Source organism: Vipera berus, assembly GCF_964194415.1.
Source record: "Vipera berus genome assembly, chromosome: 1".
Taxonomy (NCBI): domain Eukaryota; kingdom Metazoa; phylum Chordata; class Lepidosauria; order Squamata; family Viperidae; genus Vipera; species Vipera berus.
The window spans coordinates 282665444-282686380 of NC_138202.1; the positions used below are offsets into that span (position 1 = coordinate 282665444).

General features: G+C 36.5%; 1 protein-coding gene across 2 annotated transcripts in view; it reads left to right on the top strand.

Annotated features, from left to right (window-relative positions):
• CEP43 (centrosomal protein 43) overlaps positions 1-20937 on the top strand; it is a 37403-nt gene that overhangs the window by 9033 nt on the left and 7433 nt on the right. Inside the window, exons 3-9 of one of the 2 annotated variants that reach the window (XM_081346770.1) lie at positions 1172-1226; positions 3331-3419; positions 5666-5803; positions 6231-6314; positions 12999-13055; positions 17403-17617; positions 18993-19102. In XM_081346770.1, the coding sequence (XP_081202896.1) occupies positions 1172-1226; positions 3331-3419; positions 5666-5803; positions 6231-6314; positions 12999-13055; positions 17403-17617; positions 18993-19102 (748 nt within the window). The remainder of the gene's footprint in view (positions 1-1171; positions 1227-3330; positions 3420-5665; positions 5804-6230; positions 6315-12998; positions 13056-17402; positions 17618-18992; positions 19103-20937) is intronic. The other variant, XM_081346771.1, reaches the window with a different exon arrangement.

Consider the following 20937-nt stretch of genomic DNA (forward strand, 5'->3'; position numbering starts at 1 on the left):
TTGCAGAAATAAAACTTGTGCTGGTTTTATCTCCAAGACTGGGCTGTGATAGTACTTCTCTATAGCAACTCAATGTTGGAATGTCTTTTTACTCCCCTTTCTTCTTTAGCTGGCAATCCCACCATATACAGCTAGACCAACTTGCAACCTTAATGGAGCCAGCCCATTATGGTCATAAGTTGAGATGATTGTAAAGTGGATCGTTGCATGACTGACCTGATTTTATGACTTTGCAGCAGTCATTGGCAAATCATCATGGTCATTAAGTGAATCCACAGTCATTAAGTGAATGCTATGATCATTAAGTGAACCCATTGTTCACTATGGGGTGTTTTTGCCAAAAATGGCTAAGTAAATGCCAGTTTTTGGCAAAAAAACCTCCAAATCACAGTCATGTGACTAAAGGATACTACAAATGGGTATAAATACGGGCCAATTGTTGAGGGTCTGAATTGTGTTTACGTGACTACAGAAGGGAAGCCATAGGAACATCATAATCAGGTTAGACATACCTTTTGGAAAAGGGATCTGTTGTAACTTTGAATGGTTGGTAAGCAACCAGTTGTAAGTCAAGGGCTATCTGTATAGTATTGACAATTTTTATTTATATAAAAAAATAATTTATATAAAGAGCCACGGTGGTGCAGTGGTTAGAATGTAGTACTGCAGGCTACTTCTGCCATCTGCCAGCAGTTCGGCAGTTTTGAGTCTCATCGGCTCAAGGTTGACTCAGCCTTTCATCCTTCCAAGATAGGTAAAATGAGGACCCAGATTGTTAGGGGCAATAACTGACTCTGAAAACTGCTTAGAGAGGGCTGTATAGCACTGTGAAGCAGTATAGAAGTCTTAAGTGGTATTGCTGTTTTTTTTTAATCTTATTCTAATGCTTGTTGAACACTCAGATCAGCTTGGTATTTCTGTTGAAACATTTATTGCTCTCTGATTCTGATGATTCTGATAAAGATGTTCATTTAAGAAATATCAATACCTGCTATGTGCCTCTTCAGTATAAATCCCATGATTATTCATTATTAAATTCATATGCTTTCCCATCTCTTTGATAAAGCAACTCTGAGTGCTTTATTGCTTTTATTATATTGCTTTGAGGTACTGATTATTTTGCAATGCAGGAAAATTTTTTAACTCTTTTCTTTCTCCATTTTTTAAGCAGAATAAAACTCCTCTGGTAAACGAAAGTTTGAAAAAGTTTTTAAGCACAAAAGATGGTAAGCCCCTTTTCTGTTCATTAAAGCTAACAATATGTATTTGACAAATAATGATCAAGTAATGATGAAAAGAAGTAGAGAGCAAGGATATAACCTTGACAAAACAGTGCAGCAACCAGGTTCTAGGCAAAAAGAGCTGTAACATTTTTTAAGTCTTGAAAAATTAGATAACAATTGAAAACAGTTTAGGTTTCTCCTCTCTAATTCACTGGAACATGAGAAGGGGAATTCTTTTATAGCCAATCTGAGATAAAGAGGTTTTAGCCTTTCTGCAGAATAGACTTCTGGTGTGGTCTGTACAGTGGAACTGACATGGATTGAATAAGAGTTTATGAGTGAATTACTGTTAAACTGAACTAGCAGAATTATATCTGAAAAGAACAGAAGTCTAACCTTGAAAAAGGTATTATTCACCTTCTTTCCACATAGCAAATGAAAATAATTGTCCTATGTTCATAGGTATTCAGTAGAATACATGAGGGTCATTTAATAATGCACACAGTTATTACTTAAGATGATTTTCTTCATAAACAACTAATAGTTTAAATTAAATTGAAACATGAAATGCCGAGCTTCAGTATTAAAAATCAGTTTTAAAAAAACACGTCTGCTGGTAATCTTTGTAGGCTTTACCATTGAAAAACTATTTGGGAAGAAAAGAACTTACTGAAGATATGAAAAATCAATATACCTTTATGTTTTTAAAATAACATGGATAATTTTTCTATTTTTATATGTATAACATTTAGATTCAGATTCTTTACATGTTGGTCATATAAAGATGTAAGGATTTTAGTAACATAAAGTATTGTATTGAGGTTTCTGGGTAAGAAGGAGAAATCAGGCTTCTCTAAATCATCCCATGGAATATATAACATAGTTCATGGTAAAGTGACATTCCAACCCAGAAGTCCCGCTTCACAACTTAAGCTACAGTCTTTTTCCATTTACCAAGTAATAGCCATTGAATTCAGTTGGAATTGTGATGCCATTCTCTTAAGTGTTAAGGTACATCAGTTTAAGAATATACAGGCCAATAAGGAAATGTAGACTGGCAGAATTATTTACTTATTTATTTAGAACATTTATATGTTCTAAACATTGCTTAACTCAAGCAATAAATGACTTTGTGTAGCATACAAAAATCTCTCACCAAAATAAAAAGAAGTAAAATGGAACACGAGCCTAAAACAAAACAGTTAACTGGTGATCAGAAACTAAGATTTGTTGTATCCCACGGAATGGAAACTCGGCTCATCTTGACCCAGGTGCCAGGGCAAAGAGCCAGGGCTTAAACTGTTTTTTAAAGTCCTGCATATATTGGGGCAGCAGGTTGTTCCAGAAGCCAAAAGCCATCTCCAAGAAGGCACACTTCCTGGGTCTCACTGGGTAACATTATTTCAAAGATGGGACCCAAAGCATCATTTCTCATTGGAGCATGTAAGATGGACAGAAAATGTTAACAAAAGGCAGTCCTGCAAGTAGCCTGGCAGTGTGCCATGCAGGATTCTGTAGATATTAACTTTAAATTAATTTTTTATTACTTAATGCATCTTGGCGGTAAATAGATCTAGATCAGACTAGGCAACATAGTGCCCGAGGGATCCACTATTGGTGCTTATCATATTTCCCATCCTGACTTTTTAAAATACTATTTAATGAAAAATTAATTAGGAAGATGTAATGTCAGCAAAATTCTAGGTTCTTGCATTCTATTTATTTATAAGAATGCCTAGAGCCCCCACACCACCTCCCCCTAATTTCCACTGGAATGATTTTGTGGGGTTTAACAATAAATGGCTACTTCGTGAATGTCCATGTCCACCCTCGTGTCAAGTATTTTGCAAACAGGCAAGTGTCCCAAGCTATTTGAGGAAACCTACCCACATTGTCTTCTCAAAATTCCAATTCCCTTCTGTCCATATTGTCGAGTGTTACTGAACTTTGAAAGGCTTTTCTTCCGTATTAAAAATCCAAAGCAACTTTTGAATGTTAAGATCTTTCATTTTTAATCCACAATGTATAGGTTGATAGGTTAAATTATATGTCCTAATGATTAACTACAATTGTAATTAAAAGACATTTCATATGTTTTCTTTAAAAGGTCGATTGGTGGCTAGTCTTGTTGCTGAATTTCTTCAGTTCTTCAATCTTGATTTTACTTTAGCTGTCTTTCAGCCTGAATCAAGCACAGTAAGCATTTTTAATCTTTTTATTTCGACATTATACTCTGATATTATTCCGGTTTAAAAGAACCTGAATTCATTTTTAAGCTTAATTCGTATGCTTTGTATTGCTGTTTTGGTATATCCTAGAAAGGGAACATAGTCACCCTCACTATAGATTAAAGGCAGGAAAGTTGAATCTAATGTTTCAGTATCTTTATTTATGCTGTGTAAATTACAAGTTTCTGCGTTTCTCTTTATTTCACTTTGTTTATTTCACTTTATTTCACTTAGACCAAGATAACAAGTAAAGAATATTCAGTTAGAGCAGCCTATAACACAACCTTTTCTTCACCATGGACCCTTTTAAATACCTTTTGTGGCCACCTTCAATAGCCACAGATTCCCAAGATTTTAATGCAAGAGTTAAATCATAACATTTCTCCAAGCCTTCACAGAGCCCTTGTAATGACATCATGGCCCCAAGTGGTCCATGGACCACAGGTTGAGAACACTGCTGTAACACATTGTGGCCAAAAAAAGCTATATTTTGCTTCTTGAAAATGTACAAAAATGGCCAATGACAGTCTTTAAGTTATTGCCTATTCCATTTTTAAAATGCATTTATTTGATATACATAGATGTCACTTCCCATAAAATAAAATTACAATAAAAGTATGAAAATAGTAAAGACATAAACAATACTATACCTCTGTGAATTTTTAGCATCATTACACTACATAAATTGTGGGCAAGGGAAAAAAATAAACCCAAAACAGAGGTATTCATTCAACATTCATACAGGGAAGGCCTAGTAAAGACAAAGGTCTTTAGTAGGTGCCTAAAATATTTAATAAACATCTTGTGTACATTGAGGAAAATAATCCTAACTGCAGGTAGTGATATCAGTAGAAAAAGTTATCCTGCAAATAACCATAAATTGGAACACATTAGAACTGATACAGGATATGGCTCGGATCTCTAACTGCAAAGATAGTCTGTCAGATGTCCTTGTTCCAAGTTGTAGAGAGAACTTGACTTAATAGCAAATTAAAATTCTCAGCAACAGTATAATATGTGGGCAGGCAAGTTGTCCTTTCTGCAAGTCTTGAAAGAAGCATATTTTTTTCAGGATGGCTCAGAAATCTGATAAAAGATAGGTCATTTAATGAATAACAGAGATGCTGTGCTCATGCTTGCACAAGGTCTAAAACAGTTCTGAAATATTCAATTATGCACAGCCATTCTGTTTGTAGTGCTACAATTCCATTTTAACAATTGCTAACCCAGGTAATAACATCTGAAGCCGTCCATTGTTGTCAAGATTTGTTCTGAATAATTCAAAAACAAGCTTTTAGGTTTAGAAAATAATTTGCATTTTCAGTACCACAAACTTTAGTTACTGTAGAAACATCAAATAAATTTCTAACACCTACATCATATTTATTGTGGATACCTTTGTATCATTTGTATTATTTGCTAAAAGAGTTATTTAATATGCATGACAATTTCAGATTTGCGATGGATTAATGAGTTTTAACATTGGAATAACAACACAATGGATCTTTTCTTTTCTGTATGCATTCAAAACTTAGTTTTATGCATCTGAAGCAAGGAATTTAAAATAGATTTAGCTTAAGCAACTTTATAAATAAGGATAAAAATAAGTTTTATCCCTTGATATTGACCAAACCACTTGTATATTGGATGCCTCAAGTCTCCATATATAGTGTCATAGTGTAGTGTAGTGTGATAAACTATACAACAATGGAACATAACATAATTCAACATGTTTATTTACTTACTATAATTGGAAGTTATGTTACAATAGTAGTCACAACAATGTCAAAGCATAAATGAACATTTGTTCCATTCCAACCGTAGTTGGCTGTGTTGATGTCTATCTATTAGTTCATGTAATGAATTAGGTTTGTGATATCTAGTAGAGAGCTCATTTGCTTAGCCTAAAATTTAAGTTGGAAAAGAACCTGGGAGGTGAAAAAGCATAATACCTGTCACACATCAAGTTCTCAGATTTGTATATCAAGCTGTAGAATTAAAAAAACAAGACCAATGAAAAATTGGGAAGTTAGGACCTCTGTGGCATGGGTATCTGCATATTGTAAAAAGGAATTTATGGCTATGAATTTTGACATGAAAATTTTATATTTATATGCTGTAAAAAATTTTTTTTGAGAACTACTGAATTACCTTTTGGCTTATAGTTGCATATATGTGTATGTATATGTGTGTCTTGTGTTTGTGTTTTTGCAGTCAAATGGACTTGAATCTCGAGAAAGTTTAGCTCAAGACTTGGGTATTTTAGAACCTAAAGCCCCAGTAGATGGGCCCTTGCTACTGGAAGTGGTCAGAAGATGTCAGCAGAAAAAAGGCTTTTCTAACAGTGAAGACGTAAGACTGTTAACATCCTAACCATGTTAATGAATTCTTCATTTTGATGTAGGTACTTTGAAGAGCAAATTACTGTTGAAATAGTGATGTGGATTGAAAATGTTTTGTAATGTTTCCTTTGGAGAGAGTATGTCAGTGCTGTTTTTGTGTGCATGACCGAGTCGATCTTGATTCCTTAGTGATTAAGCAAACCGGTTCCTTAAGTTTTCTTGGCCACATATGCAGAAGTGGGTTTGCCGTTGCCTTCTTCCTAGGGCTGACAGAGAAGGACTGGCCCCAAAATCGCCCGTCTGGCAGGACTAGATTTCCTTAGTCCTATTCAAACATCTTAACCTCTCGACAATACTGGCCTTTATTTCTATAGTGCTTAATTGTATTCGAAGAAAATCATATTTGATATTTACTGGTTTTCTACATTTTTATTTAGGTAGCCCCAGTAATATCTGAAAATGTACATTCACCTCCAAAATCATCAGATGAAAGGTCTAACATACTTTCAGTGTCAAGTAAGGTAAGTTAGATTAGTAAAATAAAGCATGTCTTTAAAAGTGATGTTTCTAGAATCTAATGCTAGTCTACAAATTCTTTGTAACAGGAAAATATATATTACCATAATAGCAGTAACACACACACACACACACACACACACACACACACACACACACACAAACAGCTTTTCAGCCTAGCAAATCTTTGTTTTTATATTATTTAAACTACCCTACTTGTTTTGAGGCCTAATCACTGGCAACTTATGGAGATTTTTGTAGTTGCAATAAAGGCTCCACCTTCACTTGAATACTTCCCACCAAGCTTAATCATAAACTATCCCAGGTGATTCTTCTAAAAAGTTAAAATTATTCTGCTGTAAAGCTTTGGGTTCCATACATTTCTTTTAGGGAACAAGTTGTACAACGGCTTTGCCATATATTGCTTTATTGGTTTGAATTTGGAAAATATTTCTAGGTCAGCTTACTATTTTAAAGCAAAACAAACATATATATAGTTAGTAAAAAACATACTGATGAATAGGTTTTTAGACAATCAAATATCAGAATTGATGGTAGAAAGCATCTATTATAGCTTCCTATTAAATACGAACCAAACCGGCATGGCTTGTTCAATAAACCATGAATAAAAATACCCTGACTTAGAATTATCTCTGATTCTCAAGCTATAGTACCATATTATTGGTTTGAGGGAAAGTTATCAGTAATTTTATTATCTTAACAATCCAACTTCACTCTACAGATAGTTCTCGACTTACAACAGTTCATATAGTGATTATTGGTAGTTAACAGTGGCACTGAAAAAAGTGACTTGTGACTGTTTTTCACATTTAATAATCATTGCAGCATCCCCATGCTCACATGATCAAAATGCAGATGCTTGCCAACTGACTCATATTTATGACAGTTGTAGTGTCCTGGGGTCATGTGGTCACCTTTTGTAACATCTCACAAGTAAATTGAATGGGGAACCCAGATTCACGTAACAACTGTGTTATTAATTTAACAATTGCAGCGATTTACTGTGGCAAGAAAGATCATAAAATGGGGCAAAATTCACTCAACAAATATCTAACTTAGCAACAGAAATTTTGGGCTCAATTGTGGTGTAAGTCGAGGACTACCTGTATTTCATATTTCATATTATTCACGTAATCAAGAAAGAGCATGACAAAGAATAATCAGTGTCATTTAAAGACACTGTTCATCTCATAGGGATGCATAGAATAGTTTTTTTCTGGAATGTTTTTTCCACAAACCCCACCAAATCTGGCCTATTTAAAGTTAGATCTTTGTTTTCAGTTTTTCCCCACCAAATTTTGTCCCATTTTGTTTTATTTTCAGAGACCTATACTGCTAGAGAACAGATGATAGACAAGTGGACCAAATTGCAACCTTGTTTACATAATTTAGCTCCACCATTCCACTGGGTTGGAAAGGTTTTTTTTTAATAACCCTTCTTTTGATCATGAAGAGGTTACTGTCTCAAGTGTACAATTCCCGTTAAAGTGATTAAAAAGGAAATGGTTACAAGCCCAGTTGTACATTATTTGGAAGATACTGACTTTGTTGTCTTCGTTTTAGCCAGGATATTGGATTAGTTTGTTTTGGTTGCCTGGGTGGGGGATGTATACCAGGATCTATATGAGAGGAAGTTGTGTCTATTAATTTTCTTTAGTACACAAGTACTCCTTGCTTATCAGCTGCCTCATTCAGCAACCATTTAATGTTACAGTGGTGCTGAAAAAAATAACTTTATGACCAATGTTGATATTTGTGATCCTTGCAGCATCTCGTCATCACGTGATCATCATTGTACCAGTATTCATTACTTGTTGCCATGGGCCTGACCTGCTGTAAGCAGACACACAATGGGGAATACACATTGAAAACAATGTGCTGGCAAAAAACAAGACATTCTACATTGTGTGCCTGCTTACTCTTTTGTAATCCTTTCCTCTCCAATAAATGTAAATACAAATATTAATCCCGTTGTTAATTATCGCAGGACAGGGCAACATTCCAAAGGGTAAGGGGTGGTTAAAAGGCAAACAAAAGTCAACAGTGTCAGACTGATTAGTTTTGTTTTGTCAGTTTTGAACCTGCTATGCCAGTGCTGCTGGCTTCAAAAGGTGGGGAAGTGGAGAAAAGGAAAACATAGTCTCTATCATGTGATTTCCTACTTGGTTACCACTTTGCTTAGTGACCCAATGGTCAGTCACAATTTTATTACAGTATTTTCCGGCGTATAAGACGACTGGGCGTATAAGACGACTGGGCGTATAAGACGACCCCCCAACCTTTGAGATGATTTTCAAGATTTTTTGTCTTATACGCCGGAAAATCAGCGAGCCCGGGAAGGCACGCCCTCCCCTCTCACTGTGGAGGAAGCAGGGCAGGCTAGCGTCTGGTGGGAGCCGGCAGGGCAGTCCTGCGCACGCGCGCGCTCCCCGGCTGTTAAGGAGCGCTCCTTAGCAGCCGGGGAGTGCGCGCGTGTGCAGGACTGCCCTGCCGGCTCCCACCTGACGTTCTTCCCTCTTGAGGCAGCATCGCTCACCGGCTCCTAAGGAGTCCTCGGGGATGCTGCCTCAAGAGGGAAGAGCGTCGGGCGGGAGCCAGCAGGGCAGTCCTGCACACGCGCGCACTCAGCTGGGGAGTGCGTGCATGTGCAGGACTGCCCTGCCGGCTTCCGCCCGACGCTCTTCCCTCTTGAGGCAGCATCGCTCCCCGGCTCCTAAGGAGTCCTCGGGGATGCTGCCTCAAGAGGGAAGAGCGTCGGGCGGGAGCCAGCAGGGCAGTCCTGCGCACGCACGCACTCCCCAGCTGCTAAGGAGCACTCCTTAGCAGCCGGGGAGTGTGCGCGTGTGCAGGACTGCCCTGCCGGCTCCCGCCCGGCGCTCTTCCCTCTTCAGGCAGCATCGCTCCCTGGCTCCTAAGGAGTCCTCGGGGATGCTGCCTCAAGAGGGAAGAGCGTCGGGCGGGAGCCAGCAGGGCAGTCCTGCACACGCGCGCACTCCCCGGCTCACTGTGGAGGAAGCAGGGCAGGCTGGCGTCTGGCAGGAGCCGGCAGGGCAGTCCTGCGTACACGGGCACTCCCCGGCTGCTAAGGAGCGCTCCTTAGCAGCCGGGGAGTGCGGCCGCGTATAAGACGACCCCCCAACTTTTGAGATGATTTTCATGGGTTAAAAAGTCATCTTATATGCCGGAAAATACGGTAGCTAAATATGGACTATATGTATTTGGGAGTTTTGATATTATTTCCTGAAGTTTGAGAATATTATTTTGCAGTGTAGTTTTCTAGATCAGGTCATATTCATGACGTGCTGTTTTATATATACATGGTGTTTTACAAAATTTAATCTTGTCCTCATATTGTATCTGCATAAATTGCGAAGTGAGACCATCTAGAATAAAAGATCTTGACAAGTCATTTTCTTTTTATTTTGAAGAAAAAAGGAAAAGCACTAATGTTGATTCAAATATAGGTTTTAAAATATAGAGAATACAGTTTTAAAGAAAAAAAAATGACATAAACAATAAAATACAGGTGTGTGACATAGTTTTACTAATGTTTACCATCTGGCTCCAAGGATGTAATCAATATTGTTGTATTCAGGGATGAATGTGTATAAGGGAAAACAAGCTCAAATGAAATCCAGACAAGAGGTCAGTGGTCACAAATTGCTATATGTGGGATTGCATTCCTCCTGGAAAAGCAAATCAGGAATGTTTCTCAATTTCCAGGTGTCGACAATTATATAAACTTGGTTATATCAGACTAATCCAATATGTAGTAGTATGTGGGAGTACCTTGAAAAGTGTCCAAAAGCTTCAATTAGTGCAGAATATGATAGCTGAGCTGCTCACTAGTGCATAATAACAGAAATCATGCTTGTACTGAAGGACCAGGCTTAGTTGCTGTTAAAGCTATTGATTTTATTCTGTACATTAAAAATGGTTTTAAGGTCTACATATCCGAGAGACTTAATATGAATCTATAGAGAAACTCAGTTCGGCAAGTGAGATCTCCTTGAAGGTAACTGAACTTTCACTGTTTGATGGGTCATAGAAGCGTTTTTCTATAAGTAAAAAAAAGAATTGTTTCAGTGTAGTTAACATCTCTACTGAACAGATAGAGATAGAGGGTAACAAACAATACCCTGTGTAAGCCTGAATATAGTGTTTTGGGAATGGAGAACCTAGATCGCGGTGACTGTTTAGAACCAATATCATTGGTTAGATTTTATTTTTTATTTATTTATTTATTTTAATTCCATTTATATCCTGCCCTTCTCCGAAGACTCAGGGCGGTTTACAAGCTTAGCAGTAGCCTTCATTCTATGTATATGCCTGCTTATTAGGGCTTTCACACACACCCCAAGCGGCATTATTACAAAGTCAGCTTAATTGCCCCCAACAATCTGGGTCCTCATATTTTTAAGTATGATTGAGCTACATACAGAGAGTCCTTGGTTTACAACTAGTCACTTAATGACCATTTGAAGTTAGGATGGACTTGGGGGAAAAAGCTATTTACTAACTACCTTTCACTATATATAGTCATGTGATTGCATTTTGGGCACTTGGCAACCAGCTCTCATTTATAACCAGTTGCAGTCACATGATTACATTTTGCTCCTTTTTTCTGACGTTTTCTGAGAAAAACATCCATTGGATAAGTTGGCTCCATACTTACTTGATTTGCTTAACAACCATGATGGACTTGTTTTATAATCATCATTAAAAACAGTCATAAAACTTGAGTTTGGTCGTGTGGCGACACAAGTTATGACTGCAACAACTGCAACTTACAACTGCAAATTCTGGGCTCAGTTGTGATTGTAAGTCGAAAACTAACTGTAATTGCAGATCCAGCAATACTCTGTAGCATGGAACAGCCAAAAAAAAACCCCCACCCCCAATACTCCATGATTCCCTTCCCTCCAATGTATGCTCCAAGCACTTACGATGGAACAATTTTGAGTTTCTTTTTCATATTTTTCTCATTTCCCAGCCCTAACTCGTGTTTTTAAGCACTTTTCTGTGATGTGAAAAGGGAAGGGAAATTCACAGGAGACATTTTTTTCTTCAGTCTGCATGAAGAAGATATTTTCTACAAAGAAGCCTTGAGCAATCAGAATCAGTTAAAAATGATAGTATCTATTTCCATTTTCCAGTAAGCCAGTTGTTGCAGAGAAGAAAGCAAGATGGCACTATATGCTATAAAATTGCATTTTTGAAATTCAGCTGCTTGTTTCAGTTTTCAAGAAGACCTATACATTTTAATACAAAACGTTTTAATAGTGCAGAAGTCTGTTCCATTGATTGGAGAGTTATGTAGCAACACTTGTATTGCCTAGCATGGTTGTAATGTTTTTCCACATATAAAATGGTGTTATTGTGACAGCAACATCGCCAGTGCTGGTTGACAGGAGAGCTTTTGGATTTTAGTTTTTTTTATTTAGTTTTTTATATTGAACACTTAAAAAATGAGTGATGATCAGTGGTGTTTGTATGTAAAAAATTAACTATGATGCAAATAAATTAAGCTAACATTGCCTTAAACAAATAAATGGTGCTTTTAATATATATATAGCATTTCATAATGAATTATGAATAAGTTTTATTCATATCATGTTGATTAGCCTAGATGTTCTGTCTGAATTTTCAACTCACGTTATATACATTATGTTGATTTTAAGGATAATTTTGTAAGTAATAATAGAAGCTATATAATCAAAGACATTTAATATACTACAACATGAAGTAGTATGTTTTCTGTGGTGGAAAAATAAACATATTTTCGTATTTCAGATTTGAAACCTTTCTCCTCCTCAAACTGCAGTTTATTATAGAGTTGCACATTGAAAATTTTATTCAAAATGGGGGTGTGGTCAGGTTGGAAAAGTAAACTCAGATAAAATAGTGGTGAACCCAGGACAACATTTTAAACAGTTAAAAAAGCCTTAGCCAAACAAAAAAAATTATACTTAAACCATCTCAAGCTAGCATTACAGTGTTTTGCCAGAAATGTCAGCAATATTATAAGGATTTGGGTTAATAAGAAGTAGGGAGATCACAGAGTAACACTTCTACTTTATTTACAAGATAAATTATCAGTATCAGCTTTTTAATATTTAATTAACAGTAAGATCCAGTTTGCATAATGGGTTTATTTTATTTATTTTATTAACCAAACTTATATGACCACCCATCTCGCGTAGAGTGACTGAGCAGCATACCATAATGAAATGTAAAAAGAAATGGTCAATGGTCAATTATCTTCAGGCAATACTGGATTTAATTCCGTTTTTTTGCTTACAGAAGGACAGATAAGCATGACATTGCCTAATAGAAATACTGAAGTGCTCTGGACAATAAAATAAATTAGAAAGTTGGTTAGATAAGAGACTTATCACCAGCTCAGGCGGAATGCATGATTCATTCCGCATCTAATAGGCTTTGCAACTGAAGAAGTCAATTTTCCCAAGTGACAGAGAACTGCAAATGGCGGGATTCACTTACAGTTGATGTGCTATTCCACAAAATCAACATTTTTAACACCAGGATTTGAAAGGTTTTAAGTAAAACAACATAATTTTATTATGCTACTATTTAGTTTTAACATGAGATACCCCAACATACAATTTATTTTCATTTTTATGCCATTATTTTATTCTTATGTTCAGATACCAAGGTATAAAGGACATCGTAAACAGAAAAGGTGCTTGAACACAACTGAGCAGGTAACATGCATGAGCAGAAGAACCTGGCAAGTGCCTCTGTTTCTAACTTGAATAAAGGAGCAGCTTGCACTAAGAAGTAAATGCAACTGGCTCAATTGCATTTCGGTAAACTAACTCCACCTATATACAGTTGTAACATGTACTTTGAAACACACAATAATCACATTTGTGCGAACATTTAATGAAATGTATGTAATTAGGTTGACAAATACTTACGAAGTGCCCATTTGTCTGGCTCCCTAATAACTTAATAAGTTAAGTGTTCCTACATGCTGATGCTTTGTGTCAAGTTTTACGTTTGAATCCTTAACATGTACATATATTTACATAATTTAATGGGTATTGCTCATGAATACTATCAGTTCCTGATTTTTGTCAGCTAATTCATGCGTGACATTTACTATGAATAAATGCAGAGAAACCTGGAATAGCTTGAAGCTTTTCCCTAATCTTGTTTGTAGGTTGGCCTCATAACGACAGAGGAAAGCTCCAGTTTGTGCAGGGCCTTGGATGAAGCACATTAGGTAGAGAGCCTTTTCAGTCAGGATTCCCGATAGACAATAGTAGTGGGACAGCATTGGTTGCACTTAATCAGTAAACATTGGAGAGAGCTTGGGATAGAAGAGTTGTGTGTGTCTTTAGTCTCTTGGCAGCTTCTGATATCACTGACCATGGTAACTTTCTGGACTGGCTCTGCAAATTGGGAGGCACTATTTTGTGGTGGTTCTCCTTTTTTCTCTGTGGCTTGTACCAATCAGTTGTGGTGTGGAAAATGATATGCACCCCTAGTTTACCAAGGTACCTCAGAGCTCAGGGCTCTGTCCCTTCCTCTTTAACATCAAAGCTGATGGAGAGATCGTCAGTACACTGATTGTACCCAGTTATACATCTTTAATCCATGCTGGTGAAGTAGTGCAGTTCAGCTGCTGGCTTTATGCCCAGAGGCTGTAAGGGCCTGGATGAGGAAAACTGACTAGGTCTCAACTCTAGTAAGATGGATTGATTGTGGGACTCTGACTCCCCAGGGTCAGGAGAGCTGATATCTCTGACTCTGGATGGGATAACACTCACCCAGAAAGATCTGGTGTGCAATTTGGGTTGTTTTTCTTCTGCTGTTTGGGTGTTTTTATAATTGTATCTTTCTCTGATGTCTCAACCCTTATAAAAAGCTATTGTTATTAATGATATAAAAAAGTGCTCAAATGCCCGATTTGCAAAATGGAGCCTATAGACATTTTTGCAGGGAGTAGCTATCAGGGATTGTGTATCACGGTTATTTTGTTCTTCATCACCCATGGAAGGTAAGGTTAAGTGTTACTTGATCTTACCAATAACGTGAAAGTATCAAAACTAGGCTTATATCTTGAAAGATGGACCTGTAATAGGAACTTTTTTCTACGGTTTAGTGGAGTTAGTTAGGCTACTCACTGAAGCTCAGGAAGAGAATGATGGTGATTAACCTGCTCTAATCCTTGCTTCTACCCAAAGGACATTTAATCAAAAATGTTTACAGTACCATCTCCTTAAGACCATAAAACAAAACATACTACTTTCTTATTTATCCAATCCCTTACATCCAGTTGTGAGACAAGGAAATGGAAACAGTTGGTTAATTGAATCTCATGCTGTTCCTCTTCTCCTGTTAAAATTAACATCCATCCAACAACTCCCTTTTTACTCCCTATTTACAACGCTGTAATCGCTTAATTTGGGGTAGAGTCGTGGTGGCTGGATGGAGCTGAAACATCCATCCAATAAATGGACCTGACCGTTTTTTCACAACAGGTAGTCATTGACTTCATTTGTTTAATGACTGTTTAAGTTATAATGGCACTGAAAAAAGTGAAATAACTGGTTCTCGCAATTATGACCATTGCAGCATCCCCACAGCTACATTATTAAACTTTAGACACTTGCCCACTGGTATAGCTTTATGACGGTTACAAAATCCTGAGGTCACATGATTGTCATTGGTGACTTTCCCAGCTGGCTTCTGACAAGCAAATCAATGGAGGAAGCCTGATTCACCTAACAGCCATGTATTCACTTAATGACCACTGTGATTCACAGCAAAAATCTTAAAATTGGTGATTCCCTTAACAGCCACCTTGCCTAGCAATGAAAATCCCAGTCCCAATTGTGGTTGAAAGTCAAGGCTACCAGTAATTGAAGAATCTTAGTTATGGTGGATATGTATCATTTTATATAACAGAATTATATTACCAGTATCCCAAAGGTGCTTTTTTCACAAGGCAACTGGACTGTCCATTTGAAAAAAGGTGAAAAAAGCATCTTTGGGATAACTATGACCCGGATGACTGAGAATCTCCATAGACATATATTACCAGTAATAATTTTTTCACTGAGAAATTTAAAATACAACAAAAATCTCTTTTTGTTGCTTGCTCCGCCTTCACTCTCTTTCCACCTTTCAGAAAAGCAGCAGGAAGGAAAAAACCAGAAATATTGCAAAAGGTATTAAGAATGAGATGTGATATGAAACTATACAAGTGTCTTTCCCAAAGTTGCTTTTCTAAAAGACAACTGGACTTACTTGGGTTTTTTTCCTTTGAAAACATTTTACTTCTCATCCAAGAAGCGGATGGGAAACGAAATATTTCCAAAGGGAAAAAACACCCAAGAAAGTCCAAGTTGTCTTTTGGAAAAGGACCTTTGGGACAACCATGACCTGGATGATAGAGAATCTCTTAGATACAAGTGTCTTTCCTTCTTCCTGATCTATTAAAGATGACTTATTCTCCCTTAACAGAAGAAATAGACAAGTTGCAAATTCTTGCCGCAACTCAGTTTGGTGTAGAGACTTTGATGATATTTTATTTTCACCAAAACTGGTTGATAACTGGTTTAAAAATTTTAAAGAAATTCACTGACAGTGGATTATTTTTGTGTGAAATGTGTCTTCAGCAGAGCTAATTAAATAAGGTGCTCTGGTTTTATTTTCTGAGCAGTTAGCTGAGATTTCAACGCCCTGTCATTTGTTTGTCCCTTCTTTAGTGCCAAAAACCACTGATTATTGAACTGACAAAGTATTCTTTTTAGTAGATGGTTTTGAATTACTTTCTTCGTATAAAATACATAATTTATATTAAATAAACATTTTGATCTGTATTATTGATATAGCATGTTGGTGAGCTTGTTATTCAAAGTTGAATGCATTTAGGGGAGAAAAATAATTCTTCCTGGCTCATGAGAGGGTGGAACTACATGTTACATATAATTGCATTTTTACACTCCATACCCATTATATAGAATAAAGACATTTTAGCATTGAATTTGCAGTTTGAAGGAGACATTTCTTATCTTTTTCTATTGTGATTTTTTGTATAATAAAAATGTTGCTGTTCGTACCTCTGTAAATTGGAAACATTGATATATTTAGCAGATATATGATTATGGATTTTATTTTTAATTTATTTATTATTTATTTACACTTTCCACATTTGTAATCATGCCACTTTCACACAATTCATGATGATTTATAAAGTTAATATTTCCCTCTTTTTTCCCTACAGCAATTTACATATTTAAGATGTTGAATGTGGCAATTTAACTATGAAGATATGATAACTTGTAGAAATAATTGAACATGATGTTTAGTGCTGCTGTGCTTGACTATAGTCAAGTAATAATTTTATATCTTGGTATTCTTGAGCAAAAAATAGGGAATGTATTAAAATATTTTTTTCTAATTTCCAATACCCTTTCCAAAGAAAAAGTAAGACGGTGGGTATTTTTTTTAAGTTTAAATCTTTTTAAGGTTATTTATTGGTCTTGTTTATGAAGTGATTATGTGGCAATGGGTGGCTTTTGGTTTTTGCCTTATCTAGAAGTAGTTTTTTCTGTTCACCATACTCAGACCCTTCAGGATTCAAAGTAGAATTGTACATTTTACAACTTCATGTTTACCACTGAAGTATCACAGTGGAAAAATATTAACAGGGGAATGGGAAAGAATATTTAATCTCGTCTACTTTTTATTCTTTTATTACTAATTTGTTTTTTATTCTACATGTTAGTTTGTTTAGCATTACATATTGCTGTTTAAGTTCATTGAGGGAGTATTGGGTACCTTGATAATAGCAATAAGTAGAAAACTTTTTAATTTTACAAGACTCTGGAATTGAGATCTCTTCTTACACCTGCATTATATTGCAGCATAATATATGCAAAGAGGCTATTAATATGACACACTAGTCACAATACTGTAATCCTATAAATTATTGATCTATTGTTAGTTCTGTGTTCTTTTATTATCCAAAAATTGTAAACAATTCAAAGGAAACAGATTGTGTGGCATTATTTAAGAGAGTGTGTAATTTCTTTAAGGTCGTCGAAACCAGTCACAGTGATACAAGCATTTTGTCTGGAGAAGCAAAGAGCAAAGGCAGCATTCACTTCTTACCAAATGAAATAAAAGTAATTTCTGAACCAAACAAAGAAATAGATACCAAAGGAAAAAATAATCTAGCAACAGAAGAGGATGCAGAGGGTGATTCTTTCTTTGATGATCCATTACCAAAACCAGAACAATCATATAGTTGGTAAGTTAAATACACTGATCTAACGTATTTATTAGAGTATTTTTATATGAAAGATGCTGTATTTACTTTTGCAGTAAATACAAGATAGGCTTTAGAAGCTTTTCTTTTGCACAAAACAAATGACAAGTAGCTTGTTTTACTGCCTATTTTGCACAGCAAAATCTTTTCTTAAATTCCCCAACTTTTAGATTATACTGCTAAAACCTTTCTAATGTTTTCCTGCAATAATAAAATGCTGAACACAATTTTTAAAAAAAACAAATAGAAAATATATCTTCTATTTGCAGTAGAATCTTTTGACATGGAAATATTTACATTAAATGTGGAAATATATTTGATCATAGTGAAGCCATAATTTCTTCATACATAGGTCTCCAGAAGCTGACAATGCCACAAGATTAGTGTTCCAGCTTGGAGGATCCTGTACTAAGCTCTATACTTGCAAGGCATTTTCCGAATATGTTATGCGGGTTGTCCTTGATTTAGGACGATTTCTTTAGTGACTGTACAAAGTTATGGCAGTGATGAAAAAAGTAACTTACGATCAGTCCTTACACTTAAGTCTGTCATAGCATCCCAATGTCACATGATCACGATCCGGGCACTTGGTAACCGGCTCACAACACTTGCAGCAAACTGCAGTCAGATGATCACCATTTGCAAACTTCCCAGCTGGCTTCTGACAAGTAAAAAGGGAAGCTGGCAGGAAAGGTCATAAATCGAGGTCACGTGATTTCTTGTTTAATGACCACACTGCTTAACATTGAATTTGCCAGTCCAAATTGTGCTTGTAAGTCAGGGACTAACTGTATAAAAATCTATTTAAATTCTTCTAAAAATTTAGTTTGGCACTAGGAGCAGCTGTCTACATGGTGTAAAATATATGTTCAGAGTGATAAACTATGAAAAGTGCTTCAGCCTTTTCATACAACAACATTGTCCTCTCATTTTGCAATCTTTTGTATATATGTAGCTTTTTCAATTTCAGCTAAAAATTGTAAGAGTCAAAAAAAGGCTGTTAATGAAAACATTTTTTATAAGTTCAGAGAATTAATCTGTCTCAGAATTGCCTTCTGTGTTAAGAAAAATGTTAACTAAATCCAGAATTCTAACTCAGTTGTATACAGGTTATATTACAATGTAATCTCTTTTTTCCATGAAACTATTGATGTTGGTGATCAGTAAAATTCTGTAACATAAATGTTTTAAAGAATCTTCCTATACGTGAAAGCAGCAGAAGTCTGAGATTAAGTAAGCAATCGATACATTTTGTAGCAGAAGTCATTATTCATTTTGTTAGTTGCCATATTTTATTAGTAAGTGAATGGTAAAGTAGTTGGAAGATGACTGCTTTCCCCACCCTTTTTTATTAAAGGAAAAACGATTACAACAAAGCAGCAAATGTTGCATCTCTTTCTGATTCATTACCTGTAACGAGTGGGCTGAATTCTTTGAGTGGAGTACCTCCATTAAAGGATTCTGACAGTAAGTATTTACACAGCTATCTTGGCTGTACTGAACAGAATGTAATGGGAATTGGCAGTCCCATGTCCTAAATTTCGTGGTTAGCTTGTGTTATATGATCAGATATCTAATGCATTTTTTTTAAAAAAAAAATCCCATTTATATCCCGCCCTTCTCCGAAGGCTTAGGGCGGCTTACAATTTAAAGCACAAATCAATGTGCTTAACACATTGTCATTCCTGTTGTATAAGGAAAGTGAGGGAGTGGGATACACATTGCCTGTGATAGCTAATGCATTGCAAAAATACAGAACTGATAGTTGGCAACAAGATTTAATTGTTTAATTGCTGAACTGAAGTAGCTTTCCTCCAAAAGCCAGGTTAAGTATTAGAAATGTACCATTTGTCCTTTAGATGTACCCAAAGATATAAGAGTGGATTTTGACTTATGCATTAGAATTCTTTCTTCTTTCGCATTCCCACTACATACTTCCCTTCCAAAACCAATTTCAGAAGATGCTACATTTATTATATAAGTAACTTGGCAGGGCTGTTCTATGAGTGGAGTAGGGATGGATAGTTTAAATTCAATTGCCAAATCAGTCTTACGCAAGCAGGTACATACCACCAATCAGAAGAGATATCCCAACTAGCCATTCGCATATAAACTTTTTCACGTCTCTTTGTACACATATAATGTCTCTTTTCTAGGCCAGGTTTTTCAGATTGCATTCTGCAGAACCTTAGGGTTCCATGAGAAGTTGATGGGATTCTCTGAGAAACTTAAGGAGAAAAAAGTTCACTCAAATACAGCTCTGTCGTTAGTGCTTTGCCTTGATTAAAGGTTCCAGGTTCTATAGCCTGAAAACATTGGAAAAGTCCTCTCGTAGGGGGCTTCCAGTTCGTGCACAGGGCGCTTCTGGACGTGCAGGAACAGTCTGCTTCCTGCCATCCGTTTCTTTTTTGGAGGACCCTGAAAAGGGTCAAAAATTGCCCTGGAGGGGCGATTACCAAGAGGAGGACTTCCCTGCGATCACGGAAGGGCGGCAGCCCTCCGCTGGAATCCGGGATCATCTCCTTTGGCCCGAAGAAGAAGAGACCAGCCATAAAGATGGCTGATCACTAAGCCGCTTCCTGCCAAAAGCCAAAAGCACTACCTAGAACTAAGAAGCAATCTGGAGGACCTGGGTGAGCTTTTATTTATTTATTTATTTATTTTAATCCCATTTATATCCCGCCCTTCTCTGAAGACTCAGGGCGGCTTACAATCTAAAGCACAAACCAATGTGCTTAGCAATAGCCTTCATTCTATGTATATGCCTGCTTATTAGGGCTTTCAGGGCCCCCCCAAGCGGCATTATTGCCCCCAACAATCGGGGTCCTCATCAGCTTATTGCCCCCAACAATCTGGGTCCTCATTTTACCTACCTTGGAAGGATGGAAGGCTGAGTCAACCTTACCTTTCCTATTCCCTTAACCATCTTCCTGTGGGACTTTCCTGAAAATCTCCTTCCCCATTTTTTTGAGAAAACGGCGAATATCTACTTTGGGAACAAATCTAAAAGCCTCAAAGCTACAAAAGAAATTCAATTAACTCAGCAAAGAATTTAAGCAATTTCATCTGTATTTACTAAAAAGCTTTTATTTGTTGCTGGGGATCCACTATCCTTTCCTCTCTCTAAGCTATAAATTAAAGAAAAAATTGGGAGTAATCCTACAAAAGTTCTATATTAATTTGGAAAAAAAAGAAAAAGAAAAAAATTCTTACATTGCATGTTATATGTTTTTGATGACATCTTGTGGCGAAACCTGGTACAGCAAGTAAATTTCCTTTTTCTGTTATGAGAGCTGACTGAA